The 20,796-nt window shown below is 42.0% G+C and overlaps 1 protein-coding gene across 1 annotated transcript in view; it reads left to right on the forward strand.

Moving 5' to 3' along the window:
• The window catches only part of JAZF1 (JAZF zinc finger 1), a 307,976-nt gene that overhangs the window by 255,809 nt on the left and 31,371 nt on the right, over window positions 1-20,796 (forward strand). Inside the window, exon 3 of the mRNA XM_081079665.1 lies at window positions 5,204-5,400. Within this exon, the coding sequence (XP_080935791.1) occupies window positions 5,204-5,400 (197 nt within the window). The remainder of the gene's footprint in view (window positions 1-5,203; window positions 5,401-20,796) is intronic.

Raw genomic sequence — 20,796 nt, forward strand, 5'->3', positions numbered from 1 at the left:
CTGAGTGGTGAGTACATGGATTGTCTTTAATTTATTAAATTGTGCATGTAAATATGTGCGCTCATTTGAGTGTGTGTTTATCTATACCACAATTTTTAAAACTGTTTTTAACACGTCACAAATCCATAAAAATTTTCCATAATTGTCCTTTCATGAGATGTATTATTTTTGTAATTTTGAAAAAGAGAAGAAGCCCTTCCTATGCATTCTTCATCCCTTCCCTGATTAGCTCCTTTAGTGAGTAGCCAAGGAGCCTGGTTCAAATGCTTTTTTTCCTACATTAAATAACTACAGAGTGTACTGATAAATGTTTTATAACTGACTCTCAGAGAGGAAAAAAGCCTTGATTTGTAATATTTGCCCACCATAGCCGGTTTTAAGCTACCAGCATGACGTCACTGAACAGGTACGATATCAACATAAATGACTTCAATCACATAGATAATAGGAAAATGGAGTAAAATCATTAAAAACTGATAAGCTTTGAATGGCATTGCCTTTGTTTTTAATATGCTTGTTTTAATTCCAAGTTCATATCATCTAATTTTAAATGATGGGCATATTCAACCACTGGCTCCCAAAGTCCCAGAAAACTTAAGGTTCAGTTGTCACAAGCCAGTGCGAGCCACACCAGCACACTTGCTACCGCAAGATCAGAACAGTTCCCATGGCAAAGCAGAAAGTACCCCAGGAGGCGGGCACAGCCAGCCTTCCCCACATCACAACCCAGTGAGGTGACAAATGCAGGATCCCCCAGGAGCCAAGTAGCCCCACGCAGCAGAACTTGACTGACATAGAAAAGAGGAGGCCTTCTGCTCTCCCAACTGCCCCACTTCCAACGTGTGAACCCCCAGCCGGATTGCAGCCCCCGGCCCTAAGCTCTGACTCCTTAACCCCTTTCAACTTTGAAAGCCATGACTCTAAAGCAAAAACAAGAAAGCTCGGGGTTCTTTGCCATACCCATGGCATCATGGTGGGATAGGAGCCTTTGGTTCAGTCCCAAGGCTTGATCTCTGTGACTCTTCCACTCTTCAGCTCTTCCACTAGCTGGCCAAGTGACCTTGAACGGGCCGCTCCATTGTAGTTCCCAGTTACCATGAAACATGAGGGAGTTAGACTAGCTCATCTGTCTTAGCTAGGTTTCTTCCAGCCCTAAAACCCCACGTGGGCTGTGCTTATTAAGAGTTGCACAAAAGATGACCAATCATATCAAAACCCATTTAGAAAAACACATCAGACCACAGGGTGCCTTGGCTTCCCAATCCTGAACTCCCTCTCGGCCGTGGGAATCCAGGGGGATCCTTTCTAATCCTGACAACAAAAAGGCCGTGGGCTCGGATCTTTTGAGGATGTATTCAGGTGCAGCTGCCTTTGAAAATGGATTTGTCTGGTTTTCTGGTCAGAGCTGAGTTCCTTGAGTCTTCATTTCTCAGCTGCAGTCACAGCCTTTACTCGGCCGCATCACGCTCTTTTTAAACTTGTCTCCCCAAATGGTTCCTTGCCATTGGGAATCTCTCCATCTTTTGACAGAAAGCTCTATTGATGGAACATTGCTTGAAAACTTTAGGGTTTAATAAGTATTAGAAAGTAGATAAAGTCATGGTTCATAATTGAAAGAGGGAGAGGGGCTGGCAGTACAACGCTCCCAGTGAGAAATTGGAGGGTTTCAGCCAGTGGTCTCAAGGCATTTGTATGCCCGTGCACGTGTCTGGTCACCGACAATAAATGGTGCCGCTGTGTGTCTTGGTGGGGCAAGGTTGCCATGATTTATGGGTGTAGCTGCAAGTTCATAACCACCAACCCAAGAGAGAAGGAGGGAGGATAGAGGGAGAGAAAGGCTGGCGGAAGTGCGTGTGTGAGTTTCATGTTTAATGCTTTTAACATGGTGCCTCCTGCTCTCATCTAGAAAGCACTTAGCAGACGCAAGCCAAAATAGAAGGCCATCCATGGCTGACCAAACGCGCGTCGGGGTGACGGTGGGGCCTGTGTGTGTGCGTTATTGGGCTTCTTTATAGTTGTTTTGTATCTGAGCTGTAGGAGAGTCTTTATCTTACAGTAAAAAGCATTGATACTTTCTGACCAGAGTGTATGAAGACATGGGAACCACTCCCCACTCCGACCCCTTTGATAAGAGTTTCTGTCTGACATGCTAGGTGACTCTGAGCCGATTCTAGGTCGGCCATTGCACATTCCATGCCGCTCTACGGCAGGCATGAACCAGGCGCTTTCAGAGCCATGAACATGCCGTGTGCCCTCCAGAAACTGGAGTTAGGTAAAGGGGTGCACATTAGAAGGCTTTATCTGATGAATGCTAACAGCTTCTCCGTTGTGAGCCCTTCCTGTGTGGCAGGCCCTCTACCTCCCTGAATCCTCACCACCATCCTCTGAAGCCCGCACCAGCATTGCCTCGCCCACCGGCAGGTGATTCGCTTACCTACATCCTGAACATTCCAACTCACAAGATGACCAGCAGGCCCCGGTGGGCACTGGGTCTATTCAGAGGGATGGTGGGCAGAGCCACAGCTCGCCAGCAGGGCAGACACCTCCCCTGTCTACAGGAGTATGTTCAGATGCAGAGACAAAGTGCCCGGGGCAGCAGTGAGAACTGTCCTGGCGTAAGAGGAGGTAATGCTGTGTAACGCTCCACCGTCATACTTCCCAGGTCCCCCTAGGGGACAGGCCTACACACGAGGTCACCATGCTCAGGAAGCCCAAAGCTCTGGTTTCCTATCAGGCTTGTGTGGCTTTCTCGTTCCTCCCAGGGCAGAGGTGACTTACCAGTCAGGTGTCAGCCTTATCCTGAGGAGTGATGCCTGTTAGCATAGTTCACATACCCTCTTAGCAGGTTACCAGACTTACCCAAGGATCAAATTCTTCTGCAGAAAGGGAACAGATGTATGTTGATCCTTTACCTCCTTTACCGACAATTGTTAGTCCCATTTTACATATAATAAAGCTGAGGTGTAGAGAGGTTTATCAACTTGCCTCAATCACATGGTAAGTAATACAGCCAGGACTCGAACCCTGGCCTGCGACCCTAAGTGCCATGCTCTTAGCTAAGATGCAAGGTGTGGAGTTTTTGTCCTACTTCACCACATAGCTGTGTTTATTTGACTACTTGAAACCACAGTGGTATCTCAGTTTTTGCACGTCTCCATTGATGAACACTTCAGTTTACGAGCGCTGTAAATTGTATGGATCTGTGGTATCATTAGATAGTAAAATTCATGCTAAATATGCTGTTTTAGGGGTTGCTTTTAAAGGTCTGGAACGGATTAATCCATTTTGCATTACTTTCTATGGGGAAACCATGCCTCGGTTTTCGAACGTTTCAGAACCCAAACGAACTTCCGGAACGGATTACGTTAGAAAACCTAGGTACCACTGTAGCTTGAACTGCCTACATTGAGAACAATGGGTCTTCCTGGAAGAAACATCTGTTTAGCCTGTGATTTTGCCCGCTTACCCCAACCTGCGAAGCTCAGCACTACTCCACTTACTGGTTCTACTTAGAATAATAAAAGAAAGCACTAGTTCCTGGCTTTTCTCTGAGAGCCCGTATTTTGAGTAGAGGTTTACGAGGAGGGGGAAAAGCAGTTTTAAAAGCGGTAGAACCAACTTTCCATCTGAAAATAAATGAGCACCCGGCTACCGGGTGCAAGCAATTCTGTTTTGCATTGTCGTTCCTTTCCTCTTTTTAAATCACCATCTTGTAGCACAAAATCTAAGGGCTCAAGGCAAAGCATGCAGCTTTTACTACAGTTTAGTTCTACATATAAAATCCGGTTTATATATCTAGGTTGAATTGCAGAAGCCATTCAAGAAATGTGCCATTCGTGTTCCAAGTATAAAAGCAGACGTTTTAAGACACCGTAACAATATTATAATATTGTTTCATTGGGTGTTTGATCGACTCTAAGCTTTTACCAGGCAAGGGACCTATCTGTTGACTTCCAAAAGTTCGTAGTATAAGGAAGACAAATGCTAAGGAATTTTGTAGGCAGAATGTGACATGAGTTGAGTAAAATACCATGTTTAAGAGCAATGGAATTCATTATGATGAACTGTATTAAAATAAAATAGTCAAAACACAATCGATGTGGGGACAAGGAAGGGAGAGGACCAGGGGCTTGGTTTTGTTCTGGCTTTAGCCCAGGCGGTGGGCACAGGTGCCTGTTTCTTTACCTAAATGCTTTTATACACTCTACTCACTAGGTTTTCAACGCAGTTTTCAAAAATGCAGCTGACACGTCTGTCTGCCTATCGTAGAAAGACATTTGCTCTTCTCATAAGCGATATCATTACATAGATGGTTTTGAATCTCATAGCACATGAATTTATGACATGTGAGACTGTACGGTGAGAAAATAACAAAGTTTGAATATTACTCACCTAAGAGAAGTGTTGAAGGAATACCTTGGATGTTTCCATGGTGACACTATCAGGACAAGTCACTTTTGCCTTTATAAGTAATGAAATCACAACATCAGCAGATTTTGAATGGCGACCTTCCTGCATGTTCTACTCTCTCCCTTCTTGAATCTGCTCGGGCAGATTTACTCAGTCATTCTATAAATGTTTACTGATATGGATTTGGCAGTGTGCTAGCAACGCTTGTCCTAGGGACTTTGTGTCCTTTCCGCCAAATGGCCAGAAAGATGAGACCTTCAGTCAGCCAAAAAAAACTTAAAAACCCAAATAACAATATGAGAATTCAGGGTAATAACAAAAAAGAATCAGAAGTTTCATGAGGCCGTCATGTTAAGTGGCAGTGAAGTGGTACAGAGGATGGAAACTGCCAACCTGCAGCTGAAGGAAACCCTCTCCACGTGGGAGTGGTTGGCGAGCTCTGAGAATGGGTGGGCTTGCTGTGTGGGGGTTAAAAGAAAGAGAGGAACTTCCAAGAGAGCGAAAGTCTGGCGACTGACAGTACTGCAGTGGGTGCAGAGGGAGTCTGAGTGTATCAATTTTCCGCAAGGACGGTTTGCCTAGGGAAGAACTAGGCCTGACTTTGAGCACCTTTAAGACAGTGAGCTACAAGATGATTTCATCGTGTAGGAAAAAGGGCACCTGTTGTGAGTGTTGCGATCGGGACAGAACTAGCCCCCTTCCCAGGGAGGAGCCTCTGTCAAACTCACGGTAACTGTCGTAAGTCATCCTGCTCTGTAGATGGCCAGTTACTTACCTGCCCTTGTCCCTTCAGATTCATGACAGACGCTGCCCGCCGAGAGCAGGAGTCCCTAAAGAAGAAGATTCAGCCGAAGCTCTCACTGACCTTGTCCAGCTCCGTGTCTCGTGGGAATGTGTCCACTCCACCACGCCACAGCAGTGGAAGCCTTACTCCCCCTGTGACCCCACCCATTACCCCCTCCTCTTCATTCCGCAGCAGCACTCCAACAGGTGAGTGGCGTGGCCCTACCACCTTGAGTGTGGGGGCTAGGGAAGAGGAGAGAGAGAAAGTGAGTGAGTGTGTGTGTGTGATGTAGGCTGTGGACCAGGGACAGGTGATACCTCAGACCCACCTCTTCTTTGACCTTTTTCTGGTCTCCGTAGAGTTTGTTGATTCATTCATTCATCTATTGATTATTGAAGAAATATTTATAAATTCTTATTTTAATATGTACGTGATGATGGCTTTATAGATACTTCTCATGCCTTTCCCATTTACTGTGTATGAAGTGATACGATGTCTCAGATTTCGCTTTCGGGGGAGATGAAACAAGACGGCCATGCATTGATTGTTGTTGAAGCTGGGGGATGAGTATATAGGGGTTCATTATATCAGCCTCCCAATTTTTGCTTCTTTAAAATTTTTTCCATCATAAAATGAGTAATAAAAAACATTTAGAGTGCCTCCTATGTGCCAGACACTGAGCTACAGTCGTGAGCCAAAGGAGACCCCATCCCTATCCTAAAGAAACTTAGACCTAAGGAAGGATGTTGGCATACTCTTGTCTTTCCTTCCCAAATGTGGAAGCACCTGAAAAATAAAACAGGAGTGAGAGGTGAAGCTCAAAATCAACTTTATTAGTGGACAGAGCAAAACTGCAGTGTGGATCTTGGATCTGTAACCACTGGGCTTCTTAGTATGTCTTCCTTGGATTTAACTTACTTCCCAAAGTGCGCTTCTAAGCTTACCCTGGAGTGCGAGCAGCCCTGAGTGCACCCTAAGCCCTCAGTGAGCATGCGTGGTTCCTTCTCCCCAGTTCAGAGACCCATTAAGTCATTGCTCCTCTGTGGATAGGAATGAGTAAAGATGGTAAAGAGAGGCTGGAAAGACTCCTAATCTCTTTCCCATCTGAGAAGCAGGGAATGTATTTTCCTTCTCCCCAGTAGGAGTATAGACAGGCATTAACAAAATAAATGCACCCATAAATATGACATTATATAGAAGAACTCAGTGACATGAGAGCATTCAGAGAGACGTTCCACCCAGTCAGGAAAGGTTTCCCATGAATGATTAAATAGTAGCCAGACAGGTAAACAGGGAAAGGAGGAGCATCCAGCCAAGGAGATAGCATTTGGCAAAGGGGACGACAGTACTCTCTCAGTATGTTTCAGAATTCACTCATCTTTCCATATCCTCAGGGGATCGATCGTTCCAGGACCTCTTATGGATACTCAAGTCCCTTATATAAAATGGCAGAGTATATTCATGTAACATAAGCACATCCTCCCATACACTTTAAATCATCTCTAGATTACTTCTAACACCTTATACGATGTAAATGCTCTGTATATAGATAATTGTCATACTACATTGTTTAGGGAATGATGACAAGAAAAGTCTGTTTACTGCCTGGTTTAAATACTTGTACACGTTCAGTATAGACACAACCATCCTAGGCCTAACTACATACAGCGTCAACGTAACATTGTTTTCCGAATGTTTTTGATCCACGGTTGGTTGATTCCGTGGATGCGGAACCCACAGACACAGTGGGCTGGCTGTATTGCTTTCAGAAAATAATAGTTGTGGAAAAGGGATTCCCTAATAAGTCTGGGGAAATGATGAGTTAAACAATGGTACACTGGCTTTCATATACATTGTTTTTCTCCAAGGAGAGGATTTAGCAAATTTCCCAAACTTAGTTGACTCTGATCATGGGACCTCTTTTTCTAGGGGCATCTCAGGGGACTCATGCTTGACAGACACTCTGTGTTCTGTCAGGATTGGGCACTTTGAAAACAAAATAGGCATGGGAGGCAGACGGATCACTTCCTACCTGAACTCCCTTTGCAAAATACTGAAAATACTCATTTTGTAGGATTTTCTGTGCGCATTAGATGTGATAGCTTATGTACAAGTACACCCAGTGTTCAATAAATGTTCATCTCTGTGGTCTGGAGTTTCCAGCTAGTTGCTTGAGGAACAGAATCAGGGTCACTCTTCTATAGAGGATGAATTGGCTTATTTGTATTGGGCGTTTGTCCATTTTCTTAGATAGGCCACGATGTTTCTTTTGTATTTTATTCTGTTAAGATTTACTTTCTGAGATCTTGGTGTAACATGTTCTGTGTGAATCTAAGGAATGCTATGAGAATGTAATTCTGTGATCCTCTTCTGAGTATTTCTATGAATATTTATTCATATGTAATATGAATTATGGGGGCAGTTTTATACCTGGGTGTGTTTTATACCTGACTTAATATTGATTGACTCGTGGCCAACACCAGATAACCATGACCGTCCCAATTAGTAAGGGTGCCTTAGAAACCCATGAAAATCAAGACAGTTTAAAAGTGAGAGTTTATTATTTTTCATGTAAGAATGTTTGGAAGAAATGGAATCATTTCCTTTCCTTCAGACATAAAGAAATCTTTCTGACACCTTGTCTATTCTAGCAATTTCCCACTGAGAGAATTAATTTATGTTGTGGTAAAGATGTATCATTTTCAATCTGTCAAGATCATTGGTAAGTTATTTGCTGCTTGAAGAACATTCCATGTAAACATCAAAAATTAACGGGGGAAATGGTTTCTTAAATCCCTCCCCTGTACAATTTTGATTGTGTACATTTTTCAATGTTTGAAATGTTATTTTACCTGTAGTTAGAGAGATCAGCTTCTTTTGCCTGACTAATGTGGTTTCAGTCACTTTCATTGCCAGGTTATAAATAATATCCCAGGTTTCGACCTCCTAAATTCACTCTTCCAAGTTCCATATTCAGGGTACATTCCTGGTCCAGAAGTAATAGTCATCTTGTAGAAAATTTCATTTATAAAATATTCTTTAAACTTCACCGTCTTGATGAGACTGAATTAGAGCTCGGCTTCATCCTAGAATTTTAAGTATTTCTTAGGTAGTCTTGGAACCAAGCAAGATCTATTTGGCAATTTCTAAACCCTGGGAGAATCTTCTCATCTCATCTTTTTCATTTCCTCTCCTTATTTGTTTGGTTTTCTGTCACTATGTAGAAAAAGAAAGTATTCACTTAAGGGAAGGTTAGAATGGTTTAAATCAGCAAACTTTCTGTAAAGGATCAGATAGTAAATACTTCATGTTTTGCAGGCCGTAGGATCTCTGTTTTAGCTCCTCAGCTCTGCCAACATAGTGTGAAAGTAGCTATAGAACTACCGGTACATAAACAGATGGGCATCGTGTGTTCCATTAAAAGTAAAGGTTTTTGTAAAACTTTGTTTATTAATATAAAATCAGGCCAGCTTGGGCCCTTAGGCCATGAGTTGCCAATTCCTGGGTTAAATCATAAAGATACGGAATTTAAAGATAAACATAATTAAATTCCCTGAAAATTAAGTGTTAAAATGATTCATACTCTTTTCCTTTAGAAGTAATACTATCAAGAGCATTATAATTACGAAGGAGGAAAGGCAACTAGCATTTGTTGAGTGGTTATTATCTATGCTGACTATCTACTTGATGTATGAAGTTGTTTTTAATCCTAACGCCAGCCCCACTGAGACATCAGTATTTCCATACACAGATTAAAGAAATAGAAGCTTAATAAGATTAACTAGCACAAAGCCTCATGTTTATCTGTTCAAAAAGGGTGGTCTTTCCGGTGTACTCACACGTTGTCTCCACATTAATATCTTGTTAAAACTCTTAGACCTTCAGCCGTCTAGCTGCCCTGGTTACTAACTTGACAACTCCAAAAAGGATTATCTTGCAATTGGCTATGGTGGGAGTATTTACACCAGTGAAATAGGCAAGTGCTACCTCTCAGAACTTCCCCACTTTGCCATTATACCACTCTTAACTTTCATCAGATCAATCTGAATTTGTAGTTCAACGGATCATGGTCCTGATTGTGTCTGTGAATAAACCTAAAGCAAAAATCAGTCGCCAAGTAAATAATGACCATTTCCAACAATGGATTGCTTCACAGCCATTTACAGCATGTCACTATGTAATGACACAGAAAGGTTTCACGTTATCGGGCTGCAAAACTATGTGCAGTATGATCCCAATCTTATTTTTCACTCCTAAAAAGTTAACAGTGGTTACCTTAATTTAATAGGAAGATGGATGTTATTGTTTTCTTTTTTCCTGTTTTCTAAAATGAGCCTATATTACTTTTGTAACTAAAACAACTGTTTAGTATATGAAACCGGAAGATACAGGAAGAATTACTCTGACTTCACACACACACACACACACACACACAGAGTTTAACCGATTTCTTTCTTCAAATTAATTTCATTGACTTAAGGGAAGGAGTGAGGTCATCCTGTAGAAAAGGCCTTACGTTAGCTTTTGTATCCATCCTTAGCAAGCAGGTTGTTTTGGTCATTCGTGCCCATAGCTTAGTTAAGAAAGGAATTTCTTTTTTTCCTGTCCCCATATCTCCTGTCCCCACTGAATCTCTTGGGGAGTGACTCTCAATCAGGCTGCAGATGAAATCGCACAGAAAGTATTTTAACCTTGGGCCTGGGCTCCACCCCTGACACTCTGCTTTGGTTGGTGGGTGAGGCTGGGGCATTGGGAGTTTTTAAACACTCTCTCAAGCTAGACGTTCTCACCAATAGCCATAGTTAAGAAACCACTTTTTAAATGTGACCTGTCTCGTTGTCATAGCTGGGTGTTTTCTTGCTTGGATTAACATATTTCCACCTGGCCTGGAGAAAGGTTACTACAGCCCACTCACTTAAACTTGGAAACGAGTCCAAGGGGATGGAACAGATGCTCACTTATGTCTTAATGGAGAAGCCATGGAAAGAGTTGGCTGGATTTCTGGTTATAATAGCATTGCATAGTCTCTCCTGGAAAATATTTGTATATATATTTTGGCTGACTTAGGGGGGAAAAAATTCAAGTATTAAACCAGAAAAAGGCACCCAAGGAAATTAAACCAATTTTTTTGTTTGTTTTGTTTTGTTTTCTTGTTTAGGCTGCCTATAATGACTGTGAAGTCACAGATTATGTTGATTAATGCATAGTTTATGATCCTCCATTGTGTTATTTCACTTCATTCTTTGTATCTGCTGCTATTTGGCCTCACAGCAGACCCTTTACTTTATGACTTTGGTAATAAATTGTCCAAATTATTAGGATTTTGAAATGTTCAGGACTGACTGATATACAGCAAATCATTTGAAAAAGTAAAGTATTAATTTTTCCCTCTGGATGGAAATTGCTCTGCAATACAGACTTAAAGGAGCTGATAGAATTTTGCGTGACATTTAGAAGCTCTAGCTGAATAGAAATGCAGTGAACTCTCCCCGCCATGCCTTTGTTTTTAGAAAGCAAAATAAACTGAAATAGGCTTCATAAAGGCAGAAAATCCCAGAGAGAAAAAGATAACTAAAGTAAGGTCTAAACTAACATACCTCCCTCCACTCACCCCAAAGAGAATTAAATAGAAGGAAAAACCTCGGAGAGATCAATCCTATCCTATTTAATGATGGAAAATGAGAAAAAAGCAAAGTATGTCATCTTGAATGAATTTTGTGACCTATTTATGAGTTCTTGAGGCCATGGCTTGGTGTTTCTAACAGGTTCTGACCTAGAGAGTTGACTATCTGGATAATGCCTACGAAACAGTCCCTAAAAATCTTTCTACTAAGAAAATAACCTTGATTTATATTTCCCTTTTCACATAAATGTGCTGTCTTGTCATTGGAGAATGACAAGAGTTGTATTATCTGGCGTACATTCTGTTCGGGGTCACCAACACACCCTTTCCTGGCCTATGGTTTGTTTGCTTGTTTGTTCATAATCTACTGTGTCCTAATCATTGTCCTTTCATCTTCTTTTTTGATTGACTTGTAAAATCATTATCCTTCTTCCTGAGTGCCATCGGCCAGTCTTGTGGCTAATTCTGTTTCCTTCCCCATCCTCTTATGTGGCTACTTATTTTTAATCTCCTCTTGCTACTCAAAGTAGTGTAAGGGTGGCGAAGCCAAATAGTATTTCATTTACTTTTCCACACCTACATCACTTTAACAAAAAGGTTGTTTTCTTGCCTTGAAGAACACAATCAAATCCATGCTGCTCTATAATACTAATAACGGATTATAGCACTTTATGGTGCACAAAAGCATTCAGCATCAATTTGGTACTTGTTGACACCAGTGGGATACAAGGCAACCATTATTGTTAACCCCACTTTAGAAGCAAAGAAATTGAGGTTCATTTAAATGATAACTTGCTCAGGTTCACCTGGATGCCACTTCGACTGGAGTAGCCGCTATTTTCCACAACACCGGGATTTGACATCTTTTCATTTGACATAATTTATCGGGCATCTGTTTTGCTGTGTGCGCTGTACCTGGGATTGAGTATACAGAAAAGCAGAAGGCTTTTTTCTAATCCTGATGGATTAGAGTTTACATCTCTTAGTAGAAGCAGGTCACACACATGTAGGACAGACACTTCATGAACATGACGTATACACAAGTGGACTAAATTCTCCACATGGATGATTAGTAAGGCACGCTGGATATGCATTGGGCCGTTTTCTCTCGGCTGCTTTAGTGTGGTCATAAGCTGTATATTCACACCCAGAAATGTCGATATATTGTGAGGCAAATATAAGTTCCAAAGGAGTAAGAAGAAGGTGAGAGCAGTGGAAAGTGATTTGGGGTGAACAGTTTTATAGCCCATGATCGTTATGGAATGTCAGCTTGGGGAATTGGTAAGCAGACCTGGATATGTTGACAAGGGGTGTAATGTAAACCAGGAATTTTCTGGGCCACGTTCCAACACTCTGAGGTCATGGAGGTAAAGTGATGAGAGCCTTTAGCCTCAGAGAGATCCAGATTCAAATCTCGGTTCTACTGCTTGAGAGACAGATGGCCTTAACCTTTCCAAGCCTTAGTTTCCTCATCTGTATATTGGACATAATGCCCACCTCACTGAGGATAAATGAAATAAAAATAAGAACAGAAACAACTGTCTCTATTTAAACTGCCAGTTGAGAACGGACATCAGCTCTGGAAGTGCCGTACTCTATCTGCTCTGCAGACACCCTCCATTAGTACATAAGGCCAGCGTGTTCAGAACCCATGAGCTCAGAACTGTTGGTGTCAGTGGTGGCAATGGCTGGCATTGTCAGGTCAGCTAGGGCTTCTTAAAGTAGTGATATAACACGTTCAAGACGAAGAAAACATGTTTTGCTCTGAACTGAATCCTACCCTTTAGGGTGGACAATATGTCACCGGCCTGGTCAGGACTGTGCGTGTTTATTTTTGGTCTGCACAACCCCAGAGAAGACTGACTCCAGGAGTGTGCGTCGTTGCAGGTAGTATTTGCTAGTGATCTGCTCTGGGCATGAGCACAATGATCTGAAAACAAAAATGACACTATTTGTTATCATTAATAAAGGAATATTTAAGAGAACCAGGAATAGTAACAAGTACAGATTTTTATATCCTGTTTTGTTTTTTAGTAAAAGTAGCAATAATGGCCCTTTTAACTGTGGAGATGCAAAGCAGTAAGAGAACATAATATTGGATGTTTCTAACAGATGGATACACTCATTAACGAGCTGTATCCCCTCTCTTGTTGAAGGAAGTGCCCACATAGGCCCAACCACCGTCACAGTTGGGGAAGAGGGGGGTGCCCTTTTGCCCCGCCCACTTAGAGGTCCTTTTACACTTTTGATGCCTCTAAGATGTGGAGGAACTGAACATCTCACTAATAAGATATATAAGGTCATAGGGCCATGTAAGGGGCATCTCAGGGTCTTCAGGACCAGATGAGTTTTCACCACAGTGTCTCGGAAACTCCCCATCCTCCTTCCTATGATGAGCAGAGAACGTCCTCAACGCTGCTCTGAGCAGAGAGGGCATCAGATGTCTCTGTTCCTGCTCCCAGCTGAAAAGGGTGAGACCCACTGAGGCCATACAGCTCCTTCAGGGCTCCAAAACCAAAATGATGTTGGCCTGGTAATTCCACTCTAGGTATTTACCCAAGAGCAATAGCATCATATGTCCACAAAAGACAGGTACAAGCATGTACTGAGCAGCTTTATTCACAATGGCCCGTGCTGTTAAGTCGTCTACCTGCAGGTAAATGGATAAATTGTGATCCATCCATACAATGGAATGCTATTTAGCAGTAAAAAGGAACAAAGTACTGAACACACACACACACACACACACACACACACACACACACAATGGATGAATCTCAAAAACATTATGCTGAGCCAAAGAAGCCAGACACAAACGAGAACCTATGAAACACCAGTACAGGCAAACCGATCTGTGATGACAGAAATCAGAACAGTAGTTGACCCAAAGGAAAGGATGGGGAAGGGGCATACACAAGAGAACTTTCTGGAGTGATCGCTATATTCCAGATCTTGATATTGGTTATAGAAAGGTATATATTTATCAAACTCATCATATTAGATAATTAAGACCTGGGCATTGTACTGTATGCATTTACCTCAGTTGAAAAAAAGGAATTGGTGGCCCAGGCGGAAATCAGGAAGTGGAGCCCACCGCTTTCATCTGTCCCTTGACCAAGCAACCCGGCAAATAGCATTTCCTCTGCCGTAAATAATCATTTAAGAACAAAAGGAGTAAATACAAGCAGTCGTTAGAGTAGGAAAATCTCTGGAATTTCCTCTCTATTAAGAAGGACAGTAAACGGAATCCTTTATTCTCAGCTTTCTTAGCTCAGGAACATGGAGGAAACAGCCACGTGGTCAAACGGAACAATTGCGACACATATTAAATAGAGAGAAAGAAAAGAAAATGAAGAAAGGAAAACAGGAAAGACAAGAGAAATCAAAGTACTCGGTCTTAGGTCCCAATTAGAATTGGTTAATGACTAGAAATGTGTCTGATAGAAAATCATAGCATCTGGGTCTTCCAGTATCCAAAATATTTTGCTTTCTGTGAGATAAAGAGTGACAGAAAAGAAAATTAAAGCTGCTCAGTCTTAGCTCATACTGAACACATCCTCTGAAACCCTAAATAAACCCAGTTTCTATAATGGGCAGCCACTTAATAGCAGCTTATCGTCAGATAGAATGTCTGCAGTAACAGAAAGGTATCCATAATTTATCTTCTAATGAAAATATTTTTGAGGGCTATCATTTTAGCAATGCCATGCTTAACCATTAATATTTCGTTACAAACCTGAATTTCATCTCCACCGCGAACTGTGTTCTTGTTTCATCGAACTCAATAAAAGTAGTAAATGTACTGTTAAGAAGCCCCACAAGAAATCTTGAAGGTCTTTGCAGTCATATTTCGCCTCGTGCTAGAAATAGTTGTTGCTCTTTCTTTGTCCCAGCAGGGGTCTCTGCGCTGGCCAAAAAAATGTCAAGAAACATCACAAGATGAAGTTATTCTAAAAGGGCACGCATTAAGACTGTGCTACTCACTCCCCCACTCCCCCAAAACAATGCACCCTCTTTCAGCCAAAGCCCATGGTCACTTATGTGCCAATACCCATCATTACACACGTCTCAGTAATTTTCCTTGGGAAGCAACTACCAGAACCAAAATATGAGTGCTAAAGAGAGCAGTTTACTGGAACCTGGAAAATGGTGCGGATTCCACTGAAAACATGAATAAATAAACAGACGCTCAGTGCTCCCATACACCTCTGCTGGGCAGGTGATAGAGGTTTAACACCTGATGGATTCCTAGCGGGACCAAATGTGTACATTTCCAAAGAACCTTTTTCTTTTTCCCTCTCCTCTGAAGCACAGCATATTAAAATCAGAGAAGCCCTTTCATCTTCGTGGGTATCACGGCGGCAAATTTATTTTAATGTCTTTTCCATGTGGGTCTAGTTTTAACAATAAAATGATCCCCAGGCACACCCAGCTGCACAGCATTAAAGAAAGAATCTGCAGAAAAATGGGAATGCTTTAACTAAGCTCATTTGTTCTTGCTAAAAGAGACAATCAAGGTACAGACAGAATCCTGTCCCAGGGCTTTGTTCAAACTTCTTGGAAGTGCACTAAAGGAAGTGGTGGTATTTGACAGGAAGGGAGAAACTTAGGCTGCTGGAACCTTTCTGGTGCCAGGGACAGAAAGCTTGCTGGTGTGGCTGTCTAGCGCCTTGCCACCTCCCTTACTTAGTTCCTCCATGGAAAACTGGATGCGGGTATTCATTTATAGTCATCCAACCAGCAACAAGCTGGCTCGATCTTATCAGATCAAAGATGTGTTTCATACTCCACGGAGCTGAATAAGTAATATGTTTTTTTAAAACCTAGCCAATTCAGGCTCTCTTTGGTATGGAAACACACATAAAAAAAAAAATCACCCCTGAGAAACTAAAGTTGATTGGGGGACAACTGGAATTTGACATCTAATAATAATGTCATAAGATGCTGTCTTTTCTACCTAGGTACCCAATTTTTTTTTTTTTTTCCCTAAAGACGAAAAAGGAAGCCAAGAAGTTCGAGATGGTTACAGGCCCACGAACAAGTCACGCTCAGGGAATCTGTTTTTCCTCTTCTCAAAATAATTTGGAATAAAGGAGCTCAATAGTGCCTGCCATTGCCTACAGCTGAGATGTTTCTTTTCAGCCTGGGCCTGGAGGAATTTTTCAGTTTTCAAATAGATACTTTTTTTTTTCAAAATTGCTAAAATTTTTAAATAATAAGAAAAAGAATATATGGAAAGCGGATTGGTTCTTGCAGAAAATAGTGAAAATGGTGCTTTCCAGAGAGAAACTTTGACCTAAGATATGCTGTAACCGTATCGTTAAAATTCTACTCTCAATGTTTGACTGGAAAACAGGTGTACAGAATCTTAGCCTCAGGATGGGAAGGACCGCGATACACTTTCTGCTGGCTGTCCTTTTCCACATTCTGTCTGCCAGGCAGAACTCTATGGTATTCTCTAGGCTGAACTCCAGTACGCTAACAATTATGGGGACCAATGCCAGGTAGACCATTTAGGATGGTGTTTTTAGGACACAATCATGATCCTGTATCTTGAACAGGCCCCCATACCTCCCTCTTCCGTGGCCACTTTCTAATATTACACAAAGTTCTAGACAATTATTGTGTTGAAAGTCTCCCTAAAAATCACCTTGATGAAGTTCATTTTGGCAGAACACTCAGATGCTATGAACAATATTTCACTGCCAGTAAAAGGAAACAGTCTTTGAAAAAAGTGTTTAATTAAAAGCCATTTGGTTTCAGTAATGTCAGTGTGTGCAATTTAGAATAGGCGGTGTTATACCTAAAGGAAAATTATTTTCTTAAGACTTGCAAAACTTGACAAATGATTAACGTTTAAAAGCAAAAAACGAAAACGTTGCCACTCAGTTACAAGGCGGCTGCCAAAGGGCTCTGGCTTGAAGTTGGTTGTGGCAGGCTACATGTGGTCCTACCACCACCTGTGGGCACACACCTCAGCCTGGAGGGTTTTTTTCCTGGGAGATGAATAAGCCCCTTTTGGAAACGAAAACTATAAAATTAAAATTATGAAGTAACTGCAAATATGAAATTTGGGATTAAAATTTTTTTAAATAAATCAGAGTTTCTGGAATAACTATATAATGAATATGTATTACAGAAACATAAATACACCCCCCTGGTACGTCATACATGGTACTTGGAAAGTAAATAGCAAATTAAAAGTTTAGTAGAATCCAGTTGACACATTTGTAAATAATCTATAGGGCTGTGTTTCCTAAAATGAATAAGTAATAAATATTCCAAAAAAGATATTTTTTTCCCTCCCTTTCTTTCTTTCTTTTTTTTTTTTTTTTTTTTTTTGCTTCTCAGCAAAAATCTGTTTCTTGGCATCATCAAAAGAGGAAGTTTTGCCAAGACTGGAAAGCGTGTCCTTTGCCATGTGGGAGCCCTTTAGCTAAAGCTATAAAAGTGGCATACTGAAGAACATTGTCATTTTGATTCTGTCAAGCAGGGAAGGCAAATTGGAAAATGAATTATGCTATATATAAACTTGAAAGTAGCTTCATCTTCATGCTCATTGTGCCTCTTAAAAATAGTATTTCACAGCCTCCTAGAATTTCTCTTTATACTGTCTATATTTTCTATTATGTAATAATGTATTTTGGAAAGGTGACAGGACTGAAAAGTGAATGGATATTTTCTCAGAACATTTAGCCTCGTTTGTCATCCTCCAGAAGATGGCAATTTGTGGCTTCTTCAGAGGGATATCAGGTTCTTGTCTAGAAAGTGTTCTGAGTAGCCTGAATTTATTAACCTACCAAACCACATTGTTACTTTGGTGCCCAATTAATAGTTGTTGTTGATTCTTTTCGCTGTCAGAGAAAGACACTAAACATTAGACTCAGTTCTGCCTGCGGGTTCTTTGTAGTTTTCTAGTAAGTTATCTTATCTCCCCTCTCTGTTCATGATGCTCGTCAACTGGAATGCCATGACTCAAAGTTTGCTCAAGTGACCGGAGCGTGGTGTTAATAAGTCTGAGGACATGGGTTTAATTCTCAGGTGAGCCAGTTCACCTGGCTCCATCCTACGGCCAGGAACCATGCCTCTGATATGGTTGAATGTCTAATGACAAGTAGTGTGGTCCCTTGAAATCTCTCAGGAAAGCGACTGGTGGAGATACAGTGAACACACAAAGGGCAACTCAGGTTCTCAAAGAGGTGCCGCGCCCTCTGGCTGGGCCCAAGGGATCAAGGTCAGTGTGAGAATGTCATGATTTTGAAAAACAACTCAGAGTGCTGGTCTGTGAAGTACTCTGAGTGGCCTCAACTTATACACTGACAGCGTAGCTGTCTTGCTGTTACCTTGGTCATCTTCATGGTCTTTTGTGTTCAGTAGGCATGTCTTTAGAGTATTTCTAAGAATAGAGGACTGACAAAGACGAATTGGTAAAAGTAAATGTCATCTGACTCGGGAGGCCTCAGACGACTTGGTTGCCTAAAAAGGATGGAGATTCTGTGAGTTGGATGGAAGGGGCCCAGTTCCATTTCCTGCTCTCTTTAAAATGAGAGTCAAAGAGATGAGAGAGAGCAGCTTCCTCCCCTTGGCCTCACCACACCACGGGAGAGATTTCTTAGAAGAGTGGCAGGTGGGTGATGCAGTGGCTTTACCAGGTAAGTTGTCATTCCTTAACACTCCTGAAATTAGGGCGTGTGGTACTGCCCCAAGCTCCTCCCAGTTAAGGAAAGCAAAGGATGAAAACCAACATGGCAGATAGCGAGAGATCTGAGTAGAGATCATTGCCTATTGTAATGTGTATGCTATGACCAGCATTAAAAAAAGAGAGAAGAAATAGGAAATAGGTGCTTTACAGTTAGTAATGGTAAGTATTGTCTGGGGAAACTTTTTCTTAGTGTGTGTGGTCAGAAAATTTGAAAACTGGTGTTGTAGGCTCACTCCTTCCTACAAGTGTAGTGTCCAACCCAAGTTCATGGAACCAACTTGGGTCAAAATCATACCAAAGTCCAAGCTTCCTGATCCCCACTCCAGTGCATTTCCTTTCAGTCATACTTCAGCCACTACAAAATACCGAGTGTGTTTTCATAATCAGTTGTGTTACATTCATAGTTCCCCATTCACGAGACCTCATAACCATAGCCAAGTTCCTTCTGGGGCTGCAGATCCTGGAATGTTGCCAGGCTCCCCATCCCCAGAATGAACACAAGGTTCTTTACTAGAGCTTAACCGAAAGGAGGAAGAAAAAAATGCTTTTTCTCTCTAGGCCTTGTTTTGTTTTGTAGAAATTTCTCCTTTGTTTAATCAGGTATTCATCGTAGGCATTAACTGAGCGCTTAGTATGCAAGGCCGTCCTGAGGTCCATCAGAATGCAGCAAAAGGGGGAGCAGATGCAATCTGCCCCCCAACGAGCACGATGGGAAAGACAAGAAACTGGATCACGACAAGTAAGATGCCAGTGAGAAAACTGTGTCTGTATGAGTGCCAAGTAGCAGCAGCGCAAAGCGGGGAGAGGCAGGTATGGCACAGGAGGCCTCTGACTGGTGCAGCTGTGATCTGGAAGGCGTTTTGGAGGAGATGATCTCCTACCAGAACCTGTGTCACATTTGGGTGAGAAATTTGGGAGTACAGCTCTAGACTGCTCTCCATAAAAGGCCATTTTTCCAGAATCCAAGGCTTTCTAGACAGCTGTTACCTCTTGGCTCTGTTCTGGGATAGGTGAAAATTATTTTTTCCAAGTATTTGAAGGAACAGGTACAGCCACCTACCTCTATCAGTCCTGTAAAACCTGAGGTGAAAATAGTTGCGAGTTCCTCTGGGTTTTAGCAGCATGACTGAACTGTTTTTGGAAGCATTTTACCCCATACCCAGTTCAGACCACTGTATCTTTACATCCTTGCTGCTAAAGATCTGAAGTTGCTGAGAAAGCTGAAAACATTGATGAAGAAAATACAAAGCAAAAAGATGGTCAGTATTTCCTCATTTCTCAGAGAAGACTCAGCCCTCTCGTCCGAGCTATGGGCAGCCTTCATTTTTTTCGTTCTCCCTCATTCCCTTGAGTTGATTTTTCTCGAGAGTGCTCTTGTTCCCCGTGCTGTCCTTGTTTTGACAGGGAGGAAAGTCAACATCGTAGGTGATAAAGCTGAGAGGGAGTACTGGCTTTCCAACCGCAGCCTCTGCCAAAGTCTAGCGCCCTCTGGTAGCCTGCCCTTCAGCATGGTAATTAGTTGTATGGGAATTTTCACAGTAACCTCCCCAAGGAGCAATTTCACCAAAGAGTAACCCTCTTGTCTAGACCGTACAAACCCATAAAGTCATCACTAGCTGGGATTTCCACGCTACAAAGCAGTAATAGAAAAGACTGCCTTTAGTCTTGACGGACTTTCAAGTATAGAGCACTCATTGTGGAAACCGGCCCTGGCCCCGGTGCACAGCCCTCTCTCTGGGGAAAGTCATGGAAACTCTCCTACTGACTCCCACACCCAGAGAAACACCAGCTCGTGATTTCTGCTTTGTTGGTATCTGCACAGCCTTGCCATCTCGCATTTTCCACCTAGCACATGCGATCAGGGAGTTTATTTTTTTTTGAGGACAGTCCAACTGTGCCTTTTACTTTCTTGTTTGCCTAATTATTGATAAATGAGATAAAAGCTGTTTAATGTGTGACATTTTAAGAAACTAGGCCAGCAGAACTTCCCCAGTGAGAGATTAGAAAGGATTCAGACTTCCATTCCAGTGCTCTTTCCACTTTAGGTACTCAGCAAGTACTGGCAGTTGTAAAGACAAGAGCTCTGATGAGACCGGAAAGGGAAGCTTTAGCACTCTGGAGGGAGAGGGCTGAGAGGATAGGGTGGGCCTGGGTCCCCGGTACAGTCTCTCCCAAGAGTGGAGGTGGAATCACGTGACTGCACTGGACTGAGTCCAGTCGAGTTGACTTTTCAGAAATGATGTTAAAACAGAGATTACCCAAGGAGGCAAACAAATC

This window comes from Rhinolophus hipposideros (genome assembly GCF_964194185.1).
Source record: "Rhinolophus hipposideros genome assembly, chromosome: 18".
Lineage (NCBI taxonomy): Eukaryota > Metazoa > Chordata > Mammalia > Chiroptera > Rhinolophidae > Rhinolophus > Rhinolophus hipposideros.